General features: G+C 40.0%; 6 protein-coding genes across 13 annotated transcripts; 2 read left to right on the top strand and 4 right to left on the bottom strand.

The window, feature by feature from the left end:
• Positions 1–182: 182 nt before the first annotated feature.
• Positions 183–9689, bottom strand: LOC108134842 (protein anoxia up-regulated). Of its 6 annotated transcripts, XM_017255334.2 has the most exons (8): positions 9487–9682; positions 5462–5488; positions 4265–4762; positions 4025–4137; positions 3380–3510; positions 3084–3251; positions 2419–2465; positions 1920–2355 (listed from the first exon to the last, which is right to left on the bottom strand). In XM_017255334.2, exons 1-7 carry the CDS (start codon positions 9559–9561, stop codon positions 2440–2442), a joined length of 1038 nt encoding a protein of 345 aa, XP_017110823.1. In that variant the 5' UTR covers positions 9562–9682; the 3' UTR covers positions 1920–2355; positions 2419–2439. The 6 variants fall into 6 exon arrangements, with proteins under 6 accessions (XP_017110796.1, XP_017110805.1, XP_017110823.1 ...); XM_017255307.2 differs by lacking the exons at positions 1920–2355; positions 2419–2465; positions 3084–3251 and adding exons at positions 183–1074; positions 1146–1347 and having other exon boundaries at positions 9487–9687; XM_017255326.2 differs by having other exon boundaries at positions 1920–2465.
• A 975-nt stretch (positions 9690–10664) lies between these two features.
• Positions 10665–13718, top strand: LOC108150177. 2 transcript variants are annotated; one of them, XM_041709316.1, is made up of 6 exons: positions 10665–10871; positions 10952–10991; positions 12740–12875; positions 12929–13082; positions 13142–13328; positions 13401–13718. In XM_041709316.1, exons 1-6 carry the CDS (start codon positions 10847–10849, stop codon positions 13612–13614), a joined length of 756 nt encoding a protein of 251 aa, XP_041565250.1. In that variant the 5' UTR covers positions 10665–10846; the 3' UTR covers positions 13615–13718. The 2 variants fall into 2 exon arrangements, with proteins under 2 accessions (XP_041565250.1, XP_017133657.1); XM_017278168.2 differs by lacking the exons at positions 10665–10871; positions 10952–10991 and adding an exon at positions 12352–12687.
• Positions 13719–13841: 123 nt separating this feature from the next.
• Positions 13842–15244, bottom strand: LOC108150214. Its single transcript, XM_017278238.2, has 4 exons — positions 15059–15244; positions 14835–14990; positions 14614–14780; positions 13842–14555 (listed from the first exon to the last, which is right to left on the bottom strand). Exons 1-4 carry the CDS (start codon positions 15190–15192, stop codon positions 13885–13887), a joined length of 1128 nt encoding a protein of 375 aa, XP_017133727.1. The 5' UTR covers positions 15193–15244; the 3' UTR covers positions 13842–13884.
• A 331-nt stretch (positions 15245–15575) lies between these two features.
• LOC108150006 (39S ribosomal protein L37, mitochondrial) lies at positions 15576–17212 on the bottom strand. Its single transcript, XM_017277957.2, has 4 exons — positions 16952–17212; positions 16541–16888; positions 16203–16483; positions 15576–16146 (listed from the first exon to the last, which is right to left on the bottom strand). The coding sequence occupies exons 1-4, from the start codon at positions 17125–17127 to the stop codon at positions 15722–15724; spliced, it is 1230 nt and encodes a 409-aa protein (XP_017133446.1). The 5' UTR covers positions 17128–17212; the 3' UTR covers positions 15576–15721.
• A 736-nt stretch (positions 17213–17948) lies between these two features.
• On the top strand, positions 17949–19890 carry LOC108135074 (RNA-binding protein 1). 2 transcript variants are annotated; one of them, XM_017255645.2, is made up of 3 exons: positions 17949–18038; positions 18115–18422; positions 19612–19890. In XM_017255645.2, exons 2-3 carry the CDS (start codon positions 18154–18156, stop codon positions 19730–19732), a joined length of 390 nt encoding a protein of 129 aa, XP_017111134.1. In that variant the 5' UTR covers positions 17949–18038; positions 18115–18153; the 3' UTR covers positions 19733–19890. The 2 variants fall into 2 exon arrangements, with proteins under 2 accessions (XP_017111134.1, XP_017111123.1); XM_017255634.2 differs by lacking the exon at positions 19612–19890 and adding an exon at positions 18872–19146.
• An 80-nt stretch (positions 19891–19970) lies between these two features.
• LOC108135071 (protein arginine N-methyltransferase 1-B) lies at positions 19971–21864 on the bottom strand. Its single transcript, XM_017255620.1, has 4 exons — positions 21730–21864; positions 21391–21666; positions 21082–21311; positions 19971–20891 (listed from the first exon to the last, which is right to left on the bottom strand). The coding sequence occupies exons 1-4, from the start codon at positions 21730–21732 to the stop codon at positions 20270–20272; spliced, it is 1131 nt and encodes a 376-aa protein (XP_017111109.1). The 5' UTR covers positions 21733–21864; the 3' UTR covers positions 19971–20269.
• Between the last annotated feature and the right edge of the window lie 645 nt (positions 21865–22509).

Below are 22509 nucleotides of genomic sequence, written 5' to 3'. Positions count from 1 at the left end.
GGGAAAAGCAGCCGTTAAAGTAAGCTGCAAAATTTAAAAACAAGCTATTTTTAAAGAAGATTATTTTACTAAACTTTGAAAAATAATCTTTACGCAATTTAGGTAAAGCCAATCGAATTATGATAACCCATAAATCATTATTTTTTGCTTGCAAACTTTTCTTTTTATATCACCATTTGGAATAGTTTTTCATTGTTTTTTATTGTTTTCTTTTAAATTAGGTTGACAGCTTGATGATTGTGTAGAATCTATTCCTCCTCCTCCTCGTCCTCCTCCTCCTCTTCCTCGTCATCCACCTCCTCCTCGTAGTCGTTGCCACCAGTGGTGGTGGTGACATTGGAGCTCAGCTCGATGGTGGGCTCCTGCTCCTCGATGGGCGTGATGGGCTCCTCGACCAGTGGCTCGGTGGCCTCGTTGTCGCCCTTCTGGATGGCCTGCAGCTCCTGGGCGGCAATCTCGGACTCCTGGCGAGCGATCTCGGCCAGCTCGGCAGCCTGGCGTGCCAGTTCGCCCTCGCTCTCCTTCTCAATCTCCGCCAGGCGCTCCAGCTCCTGTTCCCGCTGACGCTGCTCCTCCTCCAGACGAGCCTCTTCGGCGGCACGGGCTTCTTCGGCGGCCTTCTGTGCCGCCTCTTCGGCAGCCTTCAGGGCGGCTTCTTCAGCGGCCTTCTGGGCGGCCTCTTCGGCCAGACGCGCCTCTTCGGCGGCCTTGAGAGCGGCTTCCTCGGCGGCTTTCTGGGCGGCTTCCTCGGCGGCTTTCTGGGCAGCTTCCTCGGCAGCCTTCTGGGCAGCTTCTTCGGCTAAACGAGCCTCTTCGGCAGCTTTTTTGGCAGCCTCTTCGGCGGCTTTCTGGGCAGCCTTTTGGGCGGCTTCTTCCTCGGCCAAGCGAGCTTCTTCGGCAGCTTTAAGAGCGGCTTCTTGGGCCGCCTCTTCGGCAGCCTTTTTCGCGGCTTCTTCGGCCAGAAGAGCCTCTTCGGCAGCGATTTTAGCCGCTTCTTCGGCGGCCTTCTTGGCCTTGGCAGCAGCCTGTTTCTCGGCCTCAGCAGCAAGGCGTTCCCTCTCTTCCTTCAGAGCCCTGTAAGCGTTAAAGAAAAAACAAAGAGTTAAGTTGCTTGATAACCAAATAAAATAACAAGGACTACCAACCTCTCCTCGCGACGCTTGGCCTCATCGGCTTTCTGGGCACGCTTCTTCTCCAAGTCCAGTTCGTCCAAAGCTTCCTCGTTGACCGTCAGCAGACGCTCCTGGCGAAGACGTTGCTTCTCCTTGGCCTCCACATCGAGCGGGTCTTCCAGGGGCCTAGGGGCAGAAAATTTTCTAGATGGACGGTTAGGGTCCAACTCGGCATCTGAAATTTGAAGTTTGTCAGAAAAATCTGGTCCACACTGCGCATGACTTTCTATTTTATCGTTAATCCTTTACTTTGCTGTTCACTCATTTATATCAATTAGGTTTTTCTTGTACAACTAATACTTACTATTCGGATCGGCGAGTGTTGGTTTGCTTTTAGACGAGGCAAGGTAAAATTGCAGATACAGTAGACGCCAATGGTTTAGAGTATTGTGTGGCATTAATGGGAATTTTTAAAAAGTTCTGGGTGTGAAGAATTAAACCAAAATGTGGTTAATGGGTTAAGCATACATACATATATACATCTCAAAATGCAAAAGAGTACATAAAGTAAGCTGAGTTTTGAAGTGTTGAATAGTCTGTATTTGTGTTTATTTAATTGTCATCATTTTTAGGTTTATATCTCTGGCTATCATATATTTACAAAAATATTGTTCAAACTGTGCAGCATAAACACTGCTATATTATAGATTTAATTCAGGATTTATACACTTTATGGTCCATATTAAAAGCCCCGCAGAACAAAACAGTTTAATGCATAAGTTTCGAACCCATAAGAAAAGATTTGTGTTTAGATCAGTATTTACAAATTAATATATTGATACATATTTGTAAGTAAATATCCCTAAAATGTGTTTACATACGCATGAACAAAACATTGGTTAACAAAATTCGCGCTGACTTTCATATCTTAAATGCCAAAAATGATGCACATGAAGTATTTATTAATTTGTAATCAGTGATCATGAAAAAATATAATTTAATAGTCAGCTATTACTTAAGTTACGACAAATCGAAAGAGAATGAATAAGTATCTACATTTTGGTGAGTCACATGAAAAATGTTAGTATCACAAGTGATGCGCTGAATTTATTGGTTTTTTTTTTTTGTATTATTCGATCTTTTAAGCTGGTCTGATCTGACTTGTGTAATAATTAGTCTGAGTAGTGAAAGCGCCAGAGTGCGTCGATATCATTTGTTCATCTTGTAGATATCGGCTAATTGTCTACCACGCAAAAGAAAGTCTTTTAGATTGGTTTATTTAAGAAAGAGAAGTGTATGTCCATACAAAAATCAGGCATGTTATCATTTAGGCCTCAACTTCAACAGCTTCAACTGGAAAGAATCAATCAATCATAAAACGTATAACGTTAGTGAAATACAATGAACTGAACAATTCAGGATGCAGCAACCAAATATGTAAGTTAGTTACAAATGAATAAACTAATTAAAATTCTATAGCACCGGCTTAAAAGCTATCTTTTTACGTTACTAAAAACGATATTTAACGGATAGTTCTAATTCGTATTCGTATTCCATGCGAATTTAACGCGAATTCAGATATGGTATCGTAATATTTTATAATCCAAGCCATAGGTGCTTTATCTTATGCCAATTATATTTTAATAGTAATTGTCTGGCATTTAATGTGGGATGTAAATTATTCTCTGCTTGATTTGATTGTATGAAAGTGTTCTTCAAGTTTATTACGTATATAAACTGGCCAACCATTTCGGGACCACGTTATAAGTGTTTTTTTTTTTGTTTAAAATAGTTCGAAAAATTTCGTCAAAAAAAATATTTAAAAAAAAAAACGCGCACATCCTTTTACTTAATTATGCATCTTTTAATGAATGGTAATCGTTTTGGCGGCAACATCAATTACATTTATGCTTGAGTGATATATACAGGTGTCATATTCAAGCGTAATGTAACACAAAGAACAGTACTTACCTTCCTTCACAGGAACATGGGATTTCTTATCATTCTTCCAAGTCGGGTGTCTAAGGTACCAGGACAAGAGGTTAATATCGTTTCGAACTTTGTCCGAATCGTACAATGGACTTCTAACATTATAGGCCTTGTCACCGCAAATCCTTACTGATGCAAGATGACTTTTACCTTTTGTTATTTAATTATTTAAAAAATGGAATTTAATAACCATTTGCTGTTCAATAAATTATCTAACCACAATTGTGAACGGAATACATAGTGCAGTAGAGTTACACCACTTCAAGAATTCAACTTACCAACATATTTTACTGCTGGCCTGGGGTAGTGCGAAATGTTGTGCACCTCCTTGGCAACGTGACGCACGGGGTTTGTGACACGGGCCACATAGGCATCTAAGGCTAGTTGCGATGTCGGCTCATAAGTGTAACTAGAAATGCAATTTTTTTTTCAACAAATTAGTTTTCAATTTCGGTGAACAAAAGTTTATTCCTAATACGTCAGAAAAAAAAGGACAAGGTCATATTTTGGCAAATCTAAAAATATATTTACAGCGGCACCAAATTTTTTATTTTTCTTTATTTTTTTACACCAAATTTGTGCAGACAACGTGTCGTATGCGTAATTGCAATGCAAGCATTACGTATACAACAAGTGGAACGAATTTAATTATGTTGTATGCCAAGGGCTTGTGAATTATGAAAATCTGCCGCTAGACAAGCGCATAGATATTTATATAAACTTTAGAACTATTTTTGGTTTTAAAGGGTCAATATTAACCAAAAATCTGGCTTAGGGTCTACTCTTGTGCTTATATTTGAAATGATTCCAAAAAAAATAGATACTTGTTATCTCTAAATACCCATTTTAGGGAAGGGAGTATCTACCTGATGATTTATTCAATTACATGGGGGAGGGGGTCTTTAAAACGAACAGAAACTTACCCAGTGACGGGGAAGGGAGTGCAGCTACGTGCACGGCGCACCACAGGAGTGTGCAAGTCACGAACCAGGGATTGCGCGCGGTTGCGAATCCGGGCTGTTTCCTCGGAGAAGGTCTGCAATATGGATGGATTATTAGGGGCGCCCTTCAAAATCCAAATCGATAGAAGCGAGGACACAGAACAGGACTCCAAGTTCTGCATGGCTACGGAAGCTTTAGTAAAGTACAAACGACGAACTTACGGTGAAGGGTTCGGTATTGAGGTAATTGGTTAGGGCCCGAGCACCGTAGCCAGGCGGCAGCCTCTTCAGGTAGGAGGGCACGGCCCGAACCGGGCTGGTCACGATCCTCACCGGCGAGGAGGTGATCCTCAGCGGCGATAGCGAGCTACGGGGGGCATACACCCGGGTGACCGTGGTCGGGTTGTAGACGTAGGACGGCGTGTACGTGGTGTACGATGTCGGGATGTAGGTCGAAGTGTAGGTCGATGGCAAGTAGGTTGTTGTAGGACTGTAGTAGGTCGATGGCGAAGTGTAGGAGTAGGTGGTGCGCTCCGGCGATGAAATCACTCGGGTCGTCGTGCGGACAACGCGAACAGGCGATGGAGAGTGTATGACGCGGGACACCACGCGGGCGGGAGAGGTCACCACTCGGATGGGCGACGTGACCACCCGGGTTGCGCCGAAGATGCGTCGGGGCACCGAGTAACTCGAGTAGATGGGGTAGCTCGACTTGTACACCTAGTTGGCAACGGTTTCAAAATTAACATAACATCGAATGGACAGGCTTCGGTGAAGATGACTTTATCATTAGCAGAATGAGAAAGCAGAGAACAGGAGTAAGAACATAACTAGCTACAGAAACGATTTGTTTATGATCTTTCCAGTTGGGGAGGTTTTATCTAATCTCTGAAAGTAGGTTAGGTTCATGTTGAAAATGGTACCCTTATTTCTTCAGTAGATTGCTTAGGTATCCAGTAATATTAATAAAGTATTTTTCTTTTGTCATTTCAATCAATCAATAAATTTTCTTTACACGCATCTGTAAGCACCAAATTTGTTTTCTTTATTTTTTTTCTTTATTTTTTTCTTTATTTTTTTTTCTTTATTTTTTTTCTTTATTTTTTTTTTCTTTATTTTTTTGTCTATTTTTTTATTTATTTTTTTTCTTTATTAGCTAGCTAGCTTTAAATTTAATGTCCTAGTCACATTATCATATCAATCCCCTTTTAAACGTTTAATTTTGGGTTCTTCTTGAGCTATGAACTAAATAAGGCTATGATGTGAGGGCTTACTACTAACCGAGTCGGCTTTTCCAGTGACGATGATGTGATGGATGTGATTGAACAGTGTGATAATAGTCAATAGAAAGAATAGTAAAACCATAGAAAGATGGATGACAAGCGATGTAGGCGACTTAGATGAAAATCAAATACTTACACGAGTTACTTTCTCAACAGAGGGGTACTGAAAGTAATACAAAATACGGCATTGGATGATTTATTTCAAAAAATATGACAAATCTCATATTTCTTGACAATTTTGGTTTGCTGGTTTGGAACTCTTTACCCACAAGTAACTTTGTGTCCTACTTAGTGTCTTCAGTATGAATATCGTATCTACCTTTTATGCTCATTTCAAAAAAAAAATAACGATAGGTTTATTTGAGATAAGACCGTGTTTATTTTTTATTGTATCACAAATATGTTTTAACATGACTGCTTTAAGGTTGCAAATACACAGAGAAATTGTTGTTTCAGTTAATCTAGTCTATATGCGAAACTATTTGGTCATTAGTGGTGATTAGTCCAAGTCAAAACAAATACATCATCGGGAACATCATAACGTATACATATAGGCACTCAAGGTTAGCGGGTTAAGGGGATTATTTCAAGGTAGATATATATATATATGCTGTTTCGAGACAATGACGCATTAGCGGGCACCATAACATAATTCAAAGCAAATGGAGATGCACTACATCATTCTACACGTGGTAGGAGAAGTGGCGGTACTTGGTGCCGCCGGGCAGGTTGCCGGAGGTGGTCGACGAGTAGCTGTAGCCGCCGGGTCCGGCGCCAGTGGTGCTGGTCCGCTCTGTGCTGTAGTTGTACGAGCCGCCGGGACCGCTGCGCGACGTCTTCTCCACGGTGGACGTGTACGTGGAGCGCTCCGGACGGTACGAGTGCGGGTTGCTCGAGTCGTAGCTGCTCTTTTCCACGGACGACTTCGAGGTGTACGAGTAGTCCGAGGAGGCGCGGCTGCGGTGCGAGCCGGGTCTGTCCGTGCACAGGTCTAAGCGTGGAGTCTATAAATTCCGATTTGATAGTGATATATAGAAAAGGATTGTTTTGTTTTGGTTTTGGTTTTGGTTGGGTTTAGAGTTATGGCGGGTCTGGTCTGCCTGGTCTACCTTGTCGGCTAATCGACTGTCTGCTCCACGAACTGTGCTGTATGCTGAATGCGAATGCAAATGCAAATCCATAATAACGCAATGCGACTCAAACAGGGAAATTGAAACATGTTCGAACTGTTTAACTCTAGAGTTTAATGCAACCATCTAGGCACACACAATGCTATGATTCTATGGATGAAACGTTAGATACTTGGCTACACAGAGGAAGGACCATTGTTGGTTTTAAAGTGATTTGATCTATTTGATCATATCATAAAGCAAAGTACATGAATTCATTCTGATTTTAATATCTTAAGACCTAATAAATGGATTTAAGAACCAAAATAGAATTTGCATTTATGATTGCAAATCAAATAGTAATTCATATTTTTAAACACTTTCCAAGGCAGGTCCTATTTCTCTGTGTAGGATAAAAACTGGTACACATGTTTAGTGGGTTAACACAGGGTTTAATGGATCTATGGCTAGACTAGATGTAGTAGGCCTATCATTATTTTTTTTATGCTTTTTCAGTTTTTTCTGGTTTTTTTCTTTTTTAGTTGGTTATGTGTTCTTAGGTAAGACTAGATTCGTTCGACTAGCATTCGATTGGGTTCGGTTGGGTGGTCGGTTAGGTGAGGACATGGATGTGCTCCCTAGTAGGAGTACTTGGTGACCATCGCGCCCGACCTCTCGTTGCGGTAGGTCTCCCGGCGGACGGGCAGGGACTCGGAGGCGGCACGATGGAGCCGCGGCAGCTGGGCGTCCAGACTGTCGCGGAAGGTGCGAGCGGCGGTATTGCCGCCCGCCTCCACGGTGTCGATGTGCTGGCGCACCAGGCCGAGGATCCGGGTCCGGTTCTTGTCCCGAGTGGACACGTACGGCTCTATCGGCGCATAGGCCAGCTTGTAGTCCGGCTTGATGGCCGCCCGATTGATCGGATCGAGAATCGACCGCTGGCGCCGCTCGAGATCGGGACGCCGCACTCCGAAGGCGGTCACCGGATCCGAGACGAGCGACGGCCGCGGCACGAACGGAACTTTCTCCCAGTCAATTGGTGTTCTCTTCGTTCTCTGCAATGCCCAAAAATGTCCACAAATTTGCTTTTAATTTCTGGGTCAGCCGGGGGTTAAACGCGGTGGCTAACGTGGTGGTTAAGTGATGGTGCAGGAACTCAACTGGGCGGTGGTGCTAATATATTTATATACAATCTTAAGTCTGGTGGTTGCAGGGCATTTATATACAGCTTCGTTGGGGCAGTGGCTGAGATCGATGTGCTGGGTGGGTCAAGCTATATCCAATATTTGAACATTCTTACATTATGACACAAGCTGCATATATACACATGTATCTGTATTCTAAAGTGGACCTTTTCGGTGTTCACAAGGCGGAAGTTAAGAGATTAATTTACTCATACGCAACGTTGCCCTTGCTCGTATACTTAATTTGCAAAGAGGCTAGCATACTTTACGGGTTGCTATTTAACCTCAGGAAATTCCAGTATTTAAATTTAAATCTTGATTTGCCAAAGGTCCACCCCAGTCTAAATACACATATGTATATATGCATATTGATACGACGTAGTGTGGTTGTAAGTAATGTGCAATGGGAGCATTATGGAATCACTCGCAGCATTTAGACGGAACACAAACAGCAAACGTGTATTTATTTACAGCACTAAAGCCAAGTTAATATTCAATTAATCTGTATATACTGCATCCTATTCCTAAAAACCAAGCAACACTTCTGCACAGCACATATTTGAAAATAATTATTCAGCAAATAATTATTATTATTATTATTTGTCAAGATTAACATAGATGTAAAAAAGAAAGTGTCAAGACATGATGGATTTACATATATAGCCTTGCTGTGGATTATCATCACATTAGACTGTCTGAAAATGGCTCTTTTGTTTTTTTTTTTTCAGCATTTAGCTTCTAATTTTCGAAAATTTTGCCGTTATTTTATTGTTGGCTCTTGCCATGGCTTCGGTTTATTTGAATATATTATGGAAATCGGAAAGATATTTTTAGGACTAGCGAAGAGCGAAATGCGCGCGCATATAGTATTACACATACAAAAAGCAAAACCACGGCCCGTACAAAAACAAATTATCGAGAGAGTTGCGTCCGTATGAGTTTCATCGAGAATTCGCATGTGTTTGGAATTCCACTCGGCTATATGCTAAACATTTTTGGGCACCAGACGGACCTCAACTTTTTGTAAATAATGATAAAATAGATAGAGATAGAGAAGAAAACGTTCGGCCTCCGCTGAATTCTTAAAATGTGTTCGCGTTTTATATTTGGGAGATGAGTAAACACGTATATCCGAAAGAGATATGAAGATCATCGCGCAGCAATAAATTTAGGAAAATTTCATTTCCCACGACCTCATGAAAATTGCAATGTTTTTTGACACTCGCATAATTTTGTCATATAATTTTGTCACATATTCTTTATTTCGGTCTGGTTTTATTATGTTTAGGCGACATCACATATAGTATAGTACAAGTACAAGTACATACAGGCGTATGTAGAGCCTTTATGAGAGTTATTAAATTGTTAGAAATAGGTTTATGCATGATTTGCTACACAAATGTTTACACTGAACCTGAAAATACTATTTGGCATATGTATGTACATTTACAGAACATTCCGGTGATCATCAAATATATTTGAGCACAAGGACATTCATTCAGTAATAAAATATCAGCTAGTTCGATACGATATTCATAATTGGTAGACACTTTGCATTCAAACGTGTTTCAATTTCTTAATTAATCTGTTCGCTTGTCAATATTAAAACCATTGAGTACAGCCAGTGGGACACAAGCGTTTGTAACTAAAATCTTGTGACTACAGATTCGATTAGCTAACTGCTTTTCAAATTTGTCAAATTTATCCGCAGCGTTTGTAGATTTGTTAATTTTCAATTTGGAATTTTGAATTTGGAATTTTGAATTTTGAATTTTGAAACTGTACGCACAGATATATTTCACAGATTTAAATCAAGGAAAACCACACTACCGTATGTCAAGAAAATAATTTTATGTCGAAGGGCTTACCGTAACGGCGTAAGAAGTTGTCACCGGCCTCGAGGAGTACGTTCTGCGAGTTGTAAATCCACTTTCGTAAACCATTTTGCGATTTTTTGGTGCTTTTGTGAAATTTAAAATTGAATTGTTCGTTGGATTTGGTTCGGATATATCGTCGTTGCGTGTTGTTCACTAGACGCCCGTTCGAGTTGATCTGCCTGAGAATGGCAGCAAGCACTTGCTTATAATTTTTTGATTTTCAAAATTTTCACAGCATTCGGTCTCTCTCACTCTCTCACGCCCAGCCTATAACACTTTTTCTATCCATCTCCCAAATAAACTTATTTTTGGAATTAAGAAACATTGACATCTCTCGTCGCGAAGAGCGAGCGAATTCTGTTTACATAAAGCCAGCAATTTGCATACAGTTGTGTTAGAAAAAAAGCCTATATACATCAACTTGTGCTCACAGGATACAAGAGCCCTTTTTTGAAAACAAACGTCACGGATTTTTTCCAGAATCATCGTATTTTCAGATCTAACAGTAACTAATAGTATGTTTTGTAAAGATTTTTTCTTTGATGACGAATTAAAGTGGCACTTTTTGGACTAGTGATATGTGGGTCCATATGGGCACAAATATGTTGGGGTTTGTTTATTTTTAAATTCAAAACAAGATTTTTGAGTATAATGAAAAATTATTGAAATTGGCAAAATTTTATCGCTGTTTATTGCAATAAATTTGCATGTAATTGCCGAAGATGTACAAATATATTGATTGATCTAGAAATAAATAAAAGTGCATTGCAATCAAAAGTTTTCTCATCAATCAAAATATCAACGTACAGTTCAACATGTTTTTTTTTTTGGTAAAAGATGGATTAACAATTATAAATAAATCTTCAACAATGACAGCACATTTTCAGTTGGCATTCTATACATAAAACAAATAAGGCATGAAATTAAAATCCTGAGAGCCATTATTATTCGGTGGGTATCACCTGTGGACCGGACACAGAGCTTTTCACACATATATCTGGAAATAAATTATTAAAAAAATACAAACGTGAAAATAAGATAAAAATAAAATTTTGTTTTCCAACAATTTGAGGCCAGATTACTCATACATTCTTACAATAAGATCGGAAACATGTATTCGTGAACATATAAATAAACTGCACATCATCCCATACCCACATATTAAATCGGGTGTGTAGGTGTCTAGTTGTATATAAACAAAACCATGGCAGAAATTCAAAAAAGCAAATTCTTTATGACATTAACCTTAACGAGAGGCAATGAATGACTCGTAATTTCAAGGCTGCCAAAATCACACTAATCGGAGAACAAATATGCCATTGAGCGTTGACTTAGAACGCATTGGGTGTAGATGGACATTAAAAAATTAACAGCAAGTAAATTGGTTCACAGGATTTAATAAATAAATATATAGATTTGCCTATATATATTGACTTATCCAAATTTTTCCAATTAGGTCTCACATTGATGTTCATTATAATGGAATATTTTGTGTGGTAAATTACGTTCAATACATTATTGGTATACCAAAGCTCGAAAATTTTCATTTGCCAAGCAAAGTGAGAATAAAAACAGAAATAAAATGATTATCGAATGAATTTTTTAAATTCCAATAATATCTACAACGAGCCGTTTTAGGTGGAATGCAGAATATCAATAATATTATGGCAAGTTGCATGCAGCGACCAACCTTAAATGCTAAATATTTGTTTATTGTTAATCTATATCCAAAACAAAATGCATATTGTACATATGCTTATTTCAAAATTATTTTAAAACCTAAAATAATATAATATAATAATAATATATATATAATCGATATTAAATCTTTGTTTAAATTGAGAGGTCGTGTTTCAACTATATTCGAGTTACTCACATAAAAAAATTTGAAAATAAAAAAAAAGATTTGAAAGATTGGGAAAATTTACATGAAAGCGTGCTTATAAACTGTAACACATTGATAACGTATAACGAAAAGTTTATACTCGCGTTTAAGTACTATTAAACATAATTAATAAATAGAGAAATAGGTTATCATATACTATTTTTTTCTCAAAATCCATATATAAATTTAAATAGGTTTGCTGATTGTACATAGATTTACTCGTCTCTGGCATAATTTATTTATTTTAATTTGTTTTGCAATTTGAAGGTCAGCGTCTGCTGCCCTGATCTCGAATCTTCAGATCTAGAAATCTTTTAAGAAATTATGATTTGTGTTCCTTTTTCTTCAGATTTGCAACATTATGTTATGAAATTGTTAAGATTCATTTATGTTTGATATGTGGTTCTGAATTGGCCCGTTTAGTCTTAAAAGTTGAATGATCCTTTTTTAAATGTGAATAGTTTTTAAAACACTACTTTATAGCTGAGTTAGTTCGCAGCATTAATGAATATTAATATAAGAGGCCATATATTAAGGGCTTTTTTAATACTAACGAAAAACGAGCCGCATAAAGTCAGTGACTTAATACTTAATACCAGAAATCTCTTGGTCGGGTGCCCCTCATAATGATGCAAGTCGCCCAGGTGCAAACACTTCCATGTGTCTCCGGTCCCAAGTCGCGATTTTGATCCATTGGAGTACATAGATATACGACTTTTGGTTTCAGATGCATGGCTGCTCAATTTGTCCGCCCAGCAAGCGTGGTTGTTTGTTGGCGTCTTCGCCGTTTTCTCGTGGCTGCGATAATTTTGTTAAATAATTGAGTATGCAATGAAAATTGCGCATTACAGCGACATAAATATAATGGTAGTCTTACTACGCGAGGCCTTACTGTGCGTGTGTGTGTGTGTGTGTGTTGGCATAAGTGCCTATATGGTTACAAACACCTGTTCATTCGTTTTGCTAGAATGAGTTTCTTTCCTCACTTTTTCCAAATACTGGCATAAACGGCATTCAAATCTGCACATTGCTTGACATTTTGTAATTGAACAAATTGCTCGAATTTTTGGGCAACTCCTATATATAGTGGAGCCGGTACCACTTGAAATGTTAGTTTCGAGCAAAGCAAACGACACATTGGTGGCACCATTAAAAAAACCTCAAGGGACTAAATAACCAAAAAACCACAAAGGATACTATTTCAAAATCATAATGAACATTAATTGCTTTGTCATATTGCACTTGATGGGTGCGATGGTGTTGCTTAGCTATGCAAACGCAATCCCTAAATATGAAGACAGCCATAAGTAAGTGGACTATAGTTATCGGAAGTTAATATTAAATGTGGCCCCACTTAAGGTTTTATGCGGACAAAGTGCAGCGAGATAGATCGTATTTCAACGAAAATAAGACGCAGCCCAGTGAGCCTCAGGCGGCTTCCACAAAAGATAGACTGGAACGTCTGGGATACACCACCGGCTATGGATCTCTAAATGTGAGTGGATGTTTTGAAGTCCAACATATAATATAAAATACCTCGTTATTTAGGGATATCCTGGCGGCACTGGACTTTCCGCCTACAATCCCATAAAACTCGACTTAGGTGGCGTAGTTTTGGGAACCCTCGTGGGCATTGGGGCCATTATATTGATTCCCAAAATTCTATCAGCGTTCCATGGTGGTTACGGTGGCTACGGTCGAAGTGAGTACCATTTTTAAATCTGAATGTGTATAGTATGTTAAAAATTTGTTTACTTAAAGGTGAAGATAGTGACCTGACACCTCTGAGTACCATGATGAACAAAATCGACGATGTCCTGGGTCAGAATAATATTGACTCTACGAGCTGCATGCAGCGTGCTGTATGTGGATATGTTCGCTCTACGGAATATAATATGAAGATCGGTTCCCCTGACCAGATGGACGAATTTATTCACATGCTATCGGAGTAAGTAACTGCAAGGACAAAACTAATTATTTCCTTATATTATTGTATTATTTAATTATAATTTATTTAAAGAAATGCTTTGGTGGACTATCTGCTGGATGGAACGGCAATTAAAGAGGCGCTGGAGCATGGAAAGCGATCCGACGATAGAGCTTGTGAAGAGGTTTACTCTAATTGCCCCCTAGACAGTAAATCAGCTACGGACATTCTGATGAAGCTAATGCCAAAGAAAAGCTCCCAAGGAAAGGGAAAGTCATCGGGAATATCTCGGGAAAAGAAGGCTTAGTTAATGTTTATTGTTTCAAGTTAAACAATATTGTTTTGCAATAACAGCACCCTTACAACCAAATATTTTCCAACATTTAAATAAACTCCATTGTGTTATCTTTATTAAACTGTGCTTTAATTAACAAGCTTTTCCTAAACAATTTTTGAAGCCTTGGGCTAAAGACCATTAGAATGTAATGATTTGATCTTTGAATTATATCTTAAATGGGGTGCGGGTAATTTGATTTCAATATTTTTTTTAATTGTTTTATAAATTCTTTATTAAACACTACTCGGTAGAGTCACCCTTAGTCATGCTGCTGCTCATAATAATTTGCAATTGCTTCTCCTGCTGTTCAATTAGCGGTAACCATTGCTCCGAAGGAGGTGTAAATTGGTCAGGCTCGAACTTGGGAATTTTCCCCAGATTTCCCAGCACACCCTTGCGATGCGCTCGATTCTCCATCATAATCTGCTCCAGCTTGTCCACCAGATTATTCGACTCCTTGATCAGGTCATCGATGGACTGCAGCAGGGCGTACCAGTCAATCCTTTGGCTGCCAATCAGGGAGTTGCCCCTCAATCGAAAGGGAAAGGGAACGAAGCTGCGCCATGGCCTGAACGACTCGATTGTATAGGGTATAAAGTGTCGATCGGCATCCATTTCCACTGCATCGTCATCGAAATGCCAGGATGCCAGGGTAGGAGCTAAGATCGTATTTGCACCACTTCTTCGCGACTGATTGGATTCGTCGAAGTTTAGTTTCCGTATCTTGGCAATCTGATCGCCCAGCCTCTTCTCCACATCGGACATAATGTCACTGCCATCATCCTCGTCAGATTTGGGTAGATACGAATTTACGAGATCCTTATTAAAAGCCTTGGGCAACAGGGTTTGAGTTTGGCGAGAAACTGTAGCCACACTGTCGGTCATTTGTGACATCGAATAGGTAAGTACATCTGCAAATGGCTTGGTAAATTTTTTATTTTAAATTGGTTCCAAATTCAGTGCACTTACACTTTTCATAGCCATCTTTCTTTTTCGAATACTGTCCATCCGTGAGAATACCTATGTCCTTGTGCAGAATCAAATCCTCTTGTACCCCAAAGCTGACCTCTTTCATGAGCTTTGTGGGCACAAAGTCCGTCTGCAAGGCCACATTTGCCTTGCCAGCTCTTAGCCGTCTGTTTGGGAAAATATTTAATACTACTATTAAACTTAATCACTAAGTTTAGTACCTCGAGGCATCCAGTAATTTGGCCCGAAGCAAGGCGCTTTTATCGGGCTTGGGCAGCGTGGATACGCTAACTGCTCGCCAAGGCGGTCGCTTGGCCTCATTTTCCTTTTCCTTCTCGGCAGCCAGATCCTTCATGCGTCTCCAACTGTTTTTGGCTCTGTAAATGTATATTAAATTGTGCAAATAACATGGAAAATATTTCAAAGTAACAAGTTTAATCCCCACCTACTCAATGATGCACTACTCGCACGAATGTTCAACTGCGGAGCCCTTTGCTGGTCATCCGCACTTTGCGTTTCGCTGGTTTCCGAGGATGTGCCACTGTTGTTGGAGCTGGTGCTCTGCTTTGGCCTGTTCATGGTAGCAATTTGTTTGGCTCTTTAAACTTCAAATGTGTGTGTGGGTGGAAAACTTTGCACAACGTCTCTATTAGCAGTCAATACATCGATGCATAAACAATTGAAGTGCATCCACGTTGCCATGGAGTCGGTTGAATAGGTTGGTGTTGGTCATGGGGTTCGGGTATCGACCTGTCGATAAGGGGGAGTAACAAGTAAGGCGAAAAGTAACTCAACAATTTACACCTAGGATAGGTAGATTATAAGCAGTGCTGCCATTCTAGCTTTATCGGTATTTCTGGGCCTTATTTCTGTAGAAAAAATCTGAAATTTTTTTATCACACTTTGAGTAAACATAACTTTAACATAATCTCAACCACTTAAATAAAATCGAGTTATAAGAATAAATATTAGACTACTTTATTATCTACTATTGTGTTTTATATTTAAAAAATATAAAAATTTTTATACGAGCCCAAATACAATAATTTCTTTAGCCTTAGACAGACATAACAAAAAACGTGTTTTATTTTTTAGTTCCACTTATATTTTAGGCATTGTTATAAAAAGCATTAAATATGCGGAAGACATCGCCGTTGTAGTTTTCCAAATGTAATCTTCCCGCTTCGTAACTGCAGTCTGAAAACAGATCGTAGTTCTGCCTGTGGAACCAATAGTTCTTGGAAGCGCTTTTGGCGCCAAGGTCGAGCGTGTTCAGCTGCAGCACTCCGAAGTGGAATGTGCGTCCGTCGGTCTGGACACTCTGCACGACAATCGGCTTGGGAAGAGCACCCTGCACGGAATCTCCATGCAATTGCCTGGCTCTTGCCGCGGCCACAACGAAAGCTTTGACCAATGTCCTTGCCTGAATCTGGGAAGTTGTAACGTCGGATCCATGAGAGTTTTTGACCAGGTTTTTGTTAAAGACCGTAAAGATAGTGTGTGGATGAGAGCAGTTGATATCCATGCGCAGGGCTAAATTAAAGCCATTATTAGATTTGCTGAGACTATTAAGTGCTTTTGAAACTCACGATAGAAGTTGTTTGTTTGGTAAATATGGTGCTTTGGAATCGATATAGTAGTCTTCATGGGGTAGAGATCGGGCAAATCACCTTCAAATTTTCCCTTGACAGCTTCGATGGCACGGTTAGCGAAAACCACTTTTTCAGCATTGATGGAGAAACCAAGAAGATCACCATCCTTATTTATCGACGTTTTGAAAGTGGCATTGTCTATTAGCTTTCTTCGCATGGAGACTGAGCGACCAGCCAACTTTTCGGTCTCATGCAGGAGTTTGTTTACCAGCAGGCGACTAAATTAGATTATAGAATTAATTATGTGAACGAGATGCATGCAGATATGGACTCACTTGACCCTTTCGTGGGAAATTCCATAGGAACGGGGCAGATTAAAGGCCGGGCGCTCTGGAAGCCTCACCTTGGGCAGCTTAACTTGCTCCGCATCGAGCACGTGGGATGCCAAAATAGCGTGCCTGATACTCTTGTCTATGGAATTGGGTAACTGCTGGTTGGCTATCACATCCTCGATCTGCTTGGGGAAGGACTGGATCTCGATGCAGTTGGTCAGAGCCTGGGCTTGTGGCAATCCGCCAATTAGCACGCTGTTGTCGGAATAGGAGTGGCAAACCGTGGAATGCCAGTCGGGGTGCCGACTGTCCTCGGGAATCTTCTTCTCGAGGCTGCCAACAACGTCCACCCTGTAGGATTAATAAGAAATGTCAATTATCACAATTAATACGTATTTGCCCGACTATACTAACACTTTTCTTTCAACTTTGGCGTTCACAAGATCCTCTGGGTTCTTCACCTCAACTCCCAGTTTGAGGAGCTCGGCCACAGCGCCAGTTTCCTTGGGGACTCGTTTTCCCTGGACCAGCCAGTGCTTCTTGAAGTGCCATCCAATGTGCTGGGCACATAAGGTTTTCGTCAGCCTCATTTTAGTTAGGATTTGGCTATGTTTTCGTTAAATAAATCGGAGCCCGGCGGACTGCGCTGGTTATGAAATGTCTATTAGGGATGGGAGACTTTTTCAGTCACGGTCAGTGCTGCCAGAAAATCCGAAGCAACAGTAGCTAAATATGCAAAAGTTGAAAAAAAAGGCTTAAGGTAAATCAATAAGCTTTTAGTTTTCAAAAAACAAATGTATGAACTATAATAAAAAATAATTTATTCAAAAACACTTAAATTGAAAGGGAACACGAATTCTGTGTTAAATCATATTAGCATATTTAAAGGAAACACAAATTCGAATTACTAAAATTTTAACATATAACAAAAAGATTAAAATTTTTTTAAAAGCATCCAAAAATAGTAACTTAATTGGCGGAAGGTTCAACCATAATATATTTTAATACTTTAGATAAATCTGATATTTTTAAAGTTTTTTATAAGAATATATTTTTGACTAGTTATTAATAGTGGTGTAGCTAGGGGCATGAACAGAATCTTAACATTTCTGACATAATATTAATTCAGTTGGAGTTTAAAAACCTGAAAGGAAGGGAAAGGAAAAAAAAAAGGAACAATACTAATGAAGATAACCGTGAAGGTAATTCAGTTTAATAATTAAATACAACTAGGTCTTTATGAGTTACATCTTAAAGAAAACCTAAATTTTTCAAAGATAATGTTTAAAAAGGATAAGGGTTAATGCTTTGTAATTTACTTTTAAACTATATTTTTTGGCATTTTAAAGATATATCGTGGTGCACACAAACAGCGATACTTATCGTATATAACTGCCACCACTATTCTTTGTGAGTTTGGTCACACTTTGGGTGATTGTAATAAAAAACGAACAGGCCGGTTTTGTTAGAAAATTAACGAAATCAAGTTAGTTTTAATCTGGTAAGTGCTAAAAAGAGCTCCTTTAATACCCTCGCAAGCGCGACGAATCCTAGTTAACCCGATAATCGTATTTTAGCCGCCCATTTTCTCCAATTGAAACTACGTCACGCCGAAAATGCCCCGATACAAGGAGTGGGACCTGGCTTGCAAGGTGTATGTGGGCAACCTGGGGAGTTCCGCGTCCAAGTACGAGATCGAAGGTGCTTTCAGCAAATACGGACCCTTGCGCAACGTTTGGGTGGCCCGCAATCCTCCGGGCTTCGCCTTCGTGGAGTTCGAGGACCGGAGGGACGCGGAGGATGCGAAGCGTGCTCTGGATGGAACACGCTGCTGCGGCGCAAGGATTCGCGTGGAGATGTCATCGGGGCGTTCTCGTCGCTACAGGTAATTTTATTGGCAATTACAGGTCACTTGGTATACCTTCCACATTGAAAACCATATATTAATTGACTCCAATGGAGTAATTAATTAACTAATCCGAAATAAAGGCGGCGGAATTCATTCCATCCGCCCAATTTAACCAAGTCATTGTCAAAACGTATACAATTTGCTATATAAATGTTAATCGGAATCATCGCAAATCATTAATTGCTAATATACATTTCCCGCCATTTTGCTGCACGTGATAAAGCAGCCTACGAAAAACCCTCATATAATGAGGTTTCTTCGCAGGCTAACTGAAATTAAAAATTAAAAAATATTCACTAATAAAAATTGATAGTATGTTACTCTGACCAACAAAAAAAAAAAAGAAGCAACAAACTGTATACATATATAATCTAAGATAAAAGCCTTTAGTGTTTGTTAAATGCGAGATATCGACACTTTTTCAGGATAACTCCTTCGGCTAGAACTACTTCCACTGCTACTTCTTCCTTCTACAACATCAACAATCTACAACAGCAACCATCTTCACAGCCACAGCCAGCAACCTTCAACTTGCAACTCCAAATTATCCATGTTCAGCGTCACAGCCTCACAGAAGTTTTGATTAGCAACCCAAACGATTTCATCGTAGAAGAAGCATTGCAGTCGCCAAAGAGTTCTACTAATGAAGTTATCCTGCGTATCCCCCAAATAATTGCTTAGAATTATATTCTTTAATTTATTTTTAATAGCGTTTTTTCAACGACCTTAGTTAGAAAATCAGAAAGCTGGCCAAGTCGGTTAACATTTTAAATTTGTCCGTCCATTTTGTTATTTTTAAATCGTCGTTCCAAGATTGTAGACAAATTTTAACATGACAAACATTTATAGGGCTGTCCCAAAACTGTTTATTAGCTTTTTAATGTGCTTTTTGCTTCATACCTCCTAACAAATTGGTTTTGATTACATTTACTTAATCGATTAGATGAAAAACATTTTGCTCATCTTAAATTTCTTGTGATTTATTTAATGTAGCGAATAAGATTTGGCCAAGCCAGCATTTTACTATTTAGTGCCAGAATTGTTTTACAGCTCTTTGTAAGGCGCGTATGTACATACACTTCTTATCATTCTGAGCAGATAGTTACATTTTAGTATTGCAAATTTAATAGTAATCTTCTCTTACTTACCAACGCGTTTATTTCAGGACGCCACGTCGCTCCCGTTCTCCAGACCGCTCCCGTTCGCCACGTCGTTCCCGGTCGCCCCGCAGTCGCAGCTATTCGCGCGATCGGCGAAGTCGCTCGGATTCTCGCGATCGCCGTTAATATATTTCCAAAAAAAAAAAAAAAACAGGATAAAATTTAAGCTGTGTCGCAATTAAACCCTAAACATGGCCCAGGCCGTCTTTTTTTTAAGGAATTCCTGTGTTGATTGCGATGTAAGTAAATTCTCTTCAGATGACAATATATTTCTTTCAAACAAATTCCCTTTTTTTTTACTACTAAATAAAGACACAATCAGCGAATTTCGTTGGGTTTCATGTATCATAGAAAAACGCATCTGTTTCCAGCAAAAGGGGATGTGCTTAATACACTGTTTATTATGTGAGAATTGACGTGCTACTGTATAACTTTTCTTAGAAGTATGTTCGAATAATAATTTAAACAGGCGCACGAGTGTAAAAATATTATGTATACTAACAAAGGTACACTTTAAACTTAGGAGAAGACGCAACAATAATTCGTTGCACATTTCGCACTGGAATAAACCTTACGTCTAGTCATTGTTTATATCCTCGCCACAGGGCTCTGAGGCTCTGAGCCCCAGTACAGACTGGCAGACCGGATTTCTTATGGCGTAGCCTAGCGCATGCGGTATGTGTTCGTCTCCTGGATCTCGGACAGTTCGCCCTTGAAGTTGATTTCGATGACAAAGTCCAGGTCGCGGTTGTTTCGCTCGTTGGGCTTCATCTGGAACGTGCCGGTGATCTCCTCGTTCTTCTTGGCCGTCATATGGTCGTCCAAATAGAAGACGGTCTGCTTCCAGTGCGTATATGTTGAGTCTGGCGATGTGCTGAACCCAAGGCGCTTGTGGCACTTGGTGAATTCTATGTTGAAGTAGGTGACTAGCGCCTGCACAAAGTCGTTGCGCTTAATGCACAGGCTGAACTTGGACGAGAAGTTGAGATCTGCCTTCTGCACGGTGTACAGGTCCACCTCCTTGACCATGCAGGATGTGGACACCACCTGCTTGGGATCCACCACGTCAACGAGCGGCTCGGTCACGGCCACCTTTCGGATGCAGCTCATATCGAAGCCGTACACATCGTCCCACCAGTTGATCTTCTCGTCCTTGTACTGTCGGTCCTCGATGGCCGTGATGTACAGCGTGCCTCGGTCCGGAAACATCATTCCGTTGGGCTTGAGCCATTTGTCACGCGCATACAGCACTGTGTCCAACATGGACTCGTAAAAGAGGCAGTAACTACGGCGGAAAAGGAAATTGTAATGATTGTTATTTGGGGTTATTAACAACTTTTGGGATTTCAATGTCTAGTGGTTTGTAAAGGTGTCTTTTAACATACTTAATGTACATTTTAAAGTTATTTAATAAATGTACATATTTCTGTGGCAGTTCCGGGTTTTTATGATTTATTTGAACCTTTGAAACCTACCCCATCCACTCGGAAATGATGATGTCCACGCCCTCAATACCATTTGGAAGCTCGATCTCCTCGATCTTGCCCTTGACCACCTTGATCACGTCCTGCAGGTTGTTGTCGATGACCACTTGGCGGGCAAACTCGATGATGTTGGAGCAGTCGACGGCGATTACCTGGGCGGCGCCGGCTTTCGCGGCGAACATGGACAGGATGCCGGTGCCGCAGCCCACGTCTAGCACGGTCTGAGAACGGAGAATACGAATACCCGTTGATTAGGGCCACGAAATGGAAAGCGCGGGAGAGTAGTGGATTCAAGCCTACCTTGCCCTGGAACAGATGCTTGTTGTGGTACATGGCGTTGCGGTATGTGACGGTGCGCACCTCGTCCTTCAGCATCTCCTCGTGGATGCCGAAGTGGGCATAGGAGTCGAAGTAATAATCGCGGGACGTCATCTCGTCGGCATTGGCATTGGGATTGTCCCCGGTGGACTCCTCCGCGGGCAACTTCTTTGCCACATTGTTTGAGTTCGCATTTGAATTGGGCGTGAGGCCGGTCGCAGATTCTACAGCTGCCTCCATTGGGATGTCTGTGCTGGCCTGTGAAATCGATCCGTTAGCAATTCACCCTTAATTTAGCTGCAAAATCACATCGAAACTTACCATTTTCTAATTTTTCGGCGTCTCTTTGGTTTTTCACGTCGAAAAAATAGCGACTAAATGATGGGACTATTTCTACAGCACGCTAGTTCAAAAATTCGATTTGCAACACTGGCGCCGTCAAAGCGTGCGAAGTTTCGGATTTGGTATTTTCTGAAAAGGGGTGGATTTTTAAGCGAAAACAGTGACAATCACAAAATTTTTTCGTGACTTGAAGAGCGCTAATACATTTCATTCTGGATAATTATTAGATTATTTTTTAAAATAAAGTGATTTATGAAGCTTTGTGGTATCAGAAATATACAATATATATTCAACTACATACGTATGTAGAACTAAATATCTGGGATATATTTTTAATTATTAGTTGATCAATTTGCAAAAGGCGCTGTTCAATCTATAGCCTAGTACTCAAATCGACGATATCAGTACGCCAGCGAGAGAGAGCGAGAGGCAAATACCGGCGTACACTTTCTGTCTGTGACTTTTCCCACCCCGGTACTCAGATCGACGAAAAAAAAAACAGAAATTTGCAAAGCGTTGCCAGATTTCTATGGGTGAACGTAAAAATACAAAATTAAATTTTTTCAGTTTGGAGTTGGCAGAGCATAGATTTGTCGTATCAAAAAATAAACCGTAAAAAACCAAAAACAAATTCTGAAAAATGTACTACAATAATACAATGTTGACAACAAGTATTCCCGGTCCATTTATATTGTACGGCAAAACTTTGGTCACACTAGAAACAATAAACTTTTTACGTTGGCGTAACTGTTCGTCTAT

This window comes from Drosophila elegans, unplaced genomic scaffold (assembly GCF_018152505.1).
Source record: "Drosophila elegans isolate 14027-0461.03 unplaced genomic scaffold, ASM1815250v1 contig_476, whole genome shotgun sequence".
NCBI lineage: Eukaryota > Metazoa > Arthropoda > Insecta > Diptera > Drosophilidae > Drosophila > Drosophila elegans.
Note: the sequence above shows the minus strand (reverse complement) of the source record. Positions and strands in the feature narration are given on the sequence as shown.

What these genes read in the sequence shown, in the direction of transcription:
- LOC108135074 (XM_017255634.2), top strand. Translation starts at nt 18,154, where the DNA reads ATGCCCCGATACAAGGAGTGGGACCTGGCTTGCAAGGTGTATGTGGGC. An exon ending in GGGCGTTCTCGTCGCTACAG is followed by an intron (nt 18,423 to 18,871) that starts GTAATTTTATTG and finishes ACACTTTTTCAG; the next exon opens with GATAACTCCTTCGGCTAGAA.
- LOC108135071 (XM_017255620.1), bottom strand. An exon ending in AGCATCTGTTCCAGGGCAAG is followed by an intron (nt 21,312 to 21,390) that starts GTAGGCTTGAAT and finishes CTCCGTTCTCAG; the next exon opens with ACCGTGCTAGACGTGGGCTG. An exon ending in ATCATTTCCGAGTGGATGGG is followed by an intron (nt 20,892 to 21,081) that starts GTAGGTTTCAAA and finishes TTTCCGCCGTAG; the next exon opens with TTACTGCCTCTTTTACGAGT.
- LOC108150006 (XM_017277957.2), bottom strand. Translation starts at nt 17,127, where the DNA reads ATGAGGCTGACGAAAACCTTATGTGCCCAGCACATTGGATGGCACTTC. An exon ending in GCCAAAGTTGAAAGAAAAGT is followed by an intron (nt 16,889 to 16,951) that starts GTTAGTATAGTC and finishes TTAATCCTACAG; the next exon opens with GGTGGACGTTGTTGGCAGCC. An exon ending in ATTTCCCACGAAAGGGTCAA is followed by an intron (nt 16,484 to 16,540) that starts GTGAGTCCATAT and finishes AATCTAATTTAG; the next exon opens with TCGCCTGCTGGTAAACAAAC.
- LOC108150177 (XM_017278168.2), top strand. Translation starts at nt 12,593, where the DNA reads ATGAACATTAATTGCTTTGTCATATTGCACTTGATGGGTGCGATGGTG. An exon ending in TTACGGTGGCTACGGTCGAA is followed by an intron (nt 13,083 to 13,141) that starts GTGAGTACCATT and finishes GTTTACTTAAAG; the next exon opens with GTGAAGATAGTGACCTGACA. An exon ending in TTTATTCACATGCTATCGGA is followed by an intron (nt 13,329 to 13,400) that starts GTAAGTAACTGC and finishes ATTTATTTAAAG; the next exon opens with AAATGCTTTGGTGGACTATC.
- LOC108150214 (XM_017278238.2), bottom strand. Translation starts at nt 15,192, where the DNA reads ATGAACAGGCCAAAGCAGAGCACCAGCTCCAACAACAGTGGCACATCC. An exon ending in AGTAGTGCATCATTGAGTAG is followed by an intron (nt 14,991 to 15,058) that starts GTGGGGATTAAA and finishes ATACATTTACAG; the next exon opens with AGCCAAAAACAGTTGGAGAC. An exon ending in AAATTACTGGATGCCTCGAG is followed by an intron (nt 14,781 to 14,834) that starts GTACTAAACTTA and finishes TTTCCCAAACAG; the next exon opens with ACGGCTAAGAGCTGGCAAGG.
- LOC108134842 (XM_017255307.2), bottom strand. Translation starts at nt 9,561, where the DNA reads ATGGTTTACGAAAGTGGATTTACAACTCGCAGAACGTACTCCTCGAGG. An exon ending in CAACTTCTTACGCCGTTACG is followed by an intron (nt 5,489 to 9,486) that starts GTAAGCCCTTCG and finishes TATTACTTTCAG; the next exon opens with TACCCCTCTGTTGAGAAAGT. An exon ending in GCCAAGCGTCGCGAGGAGAG is followed by an intron (nt 1,075 to 1,145) that starts GTTGGTAGTCCT and finishes TAACGCTTACAG; the next exon opens with GGCTCTGAAGGAAGAGAGGG.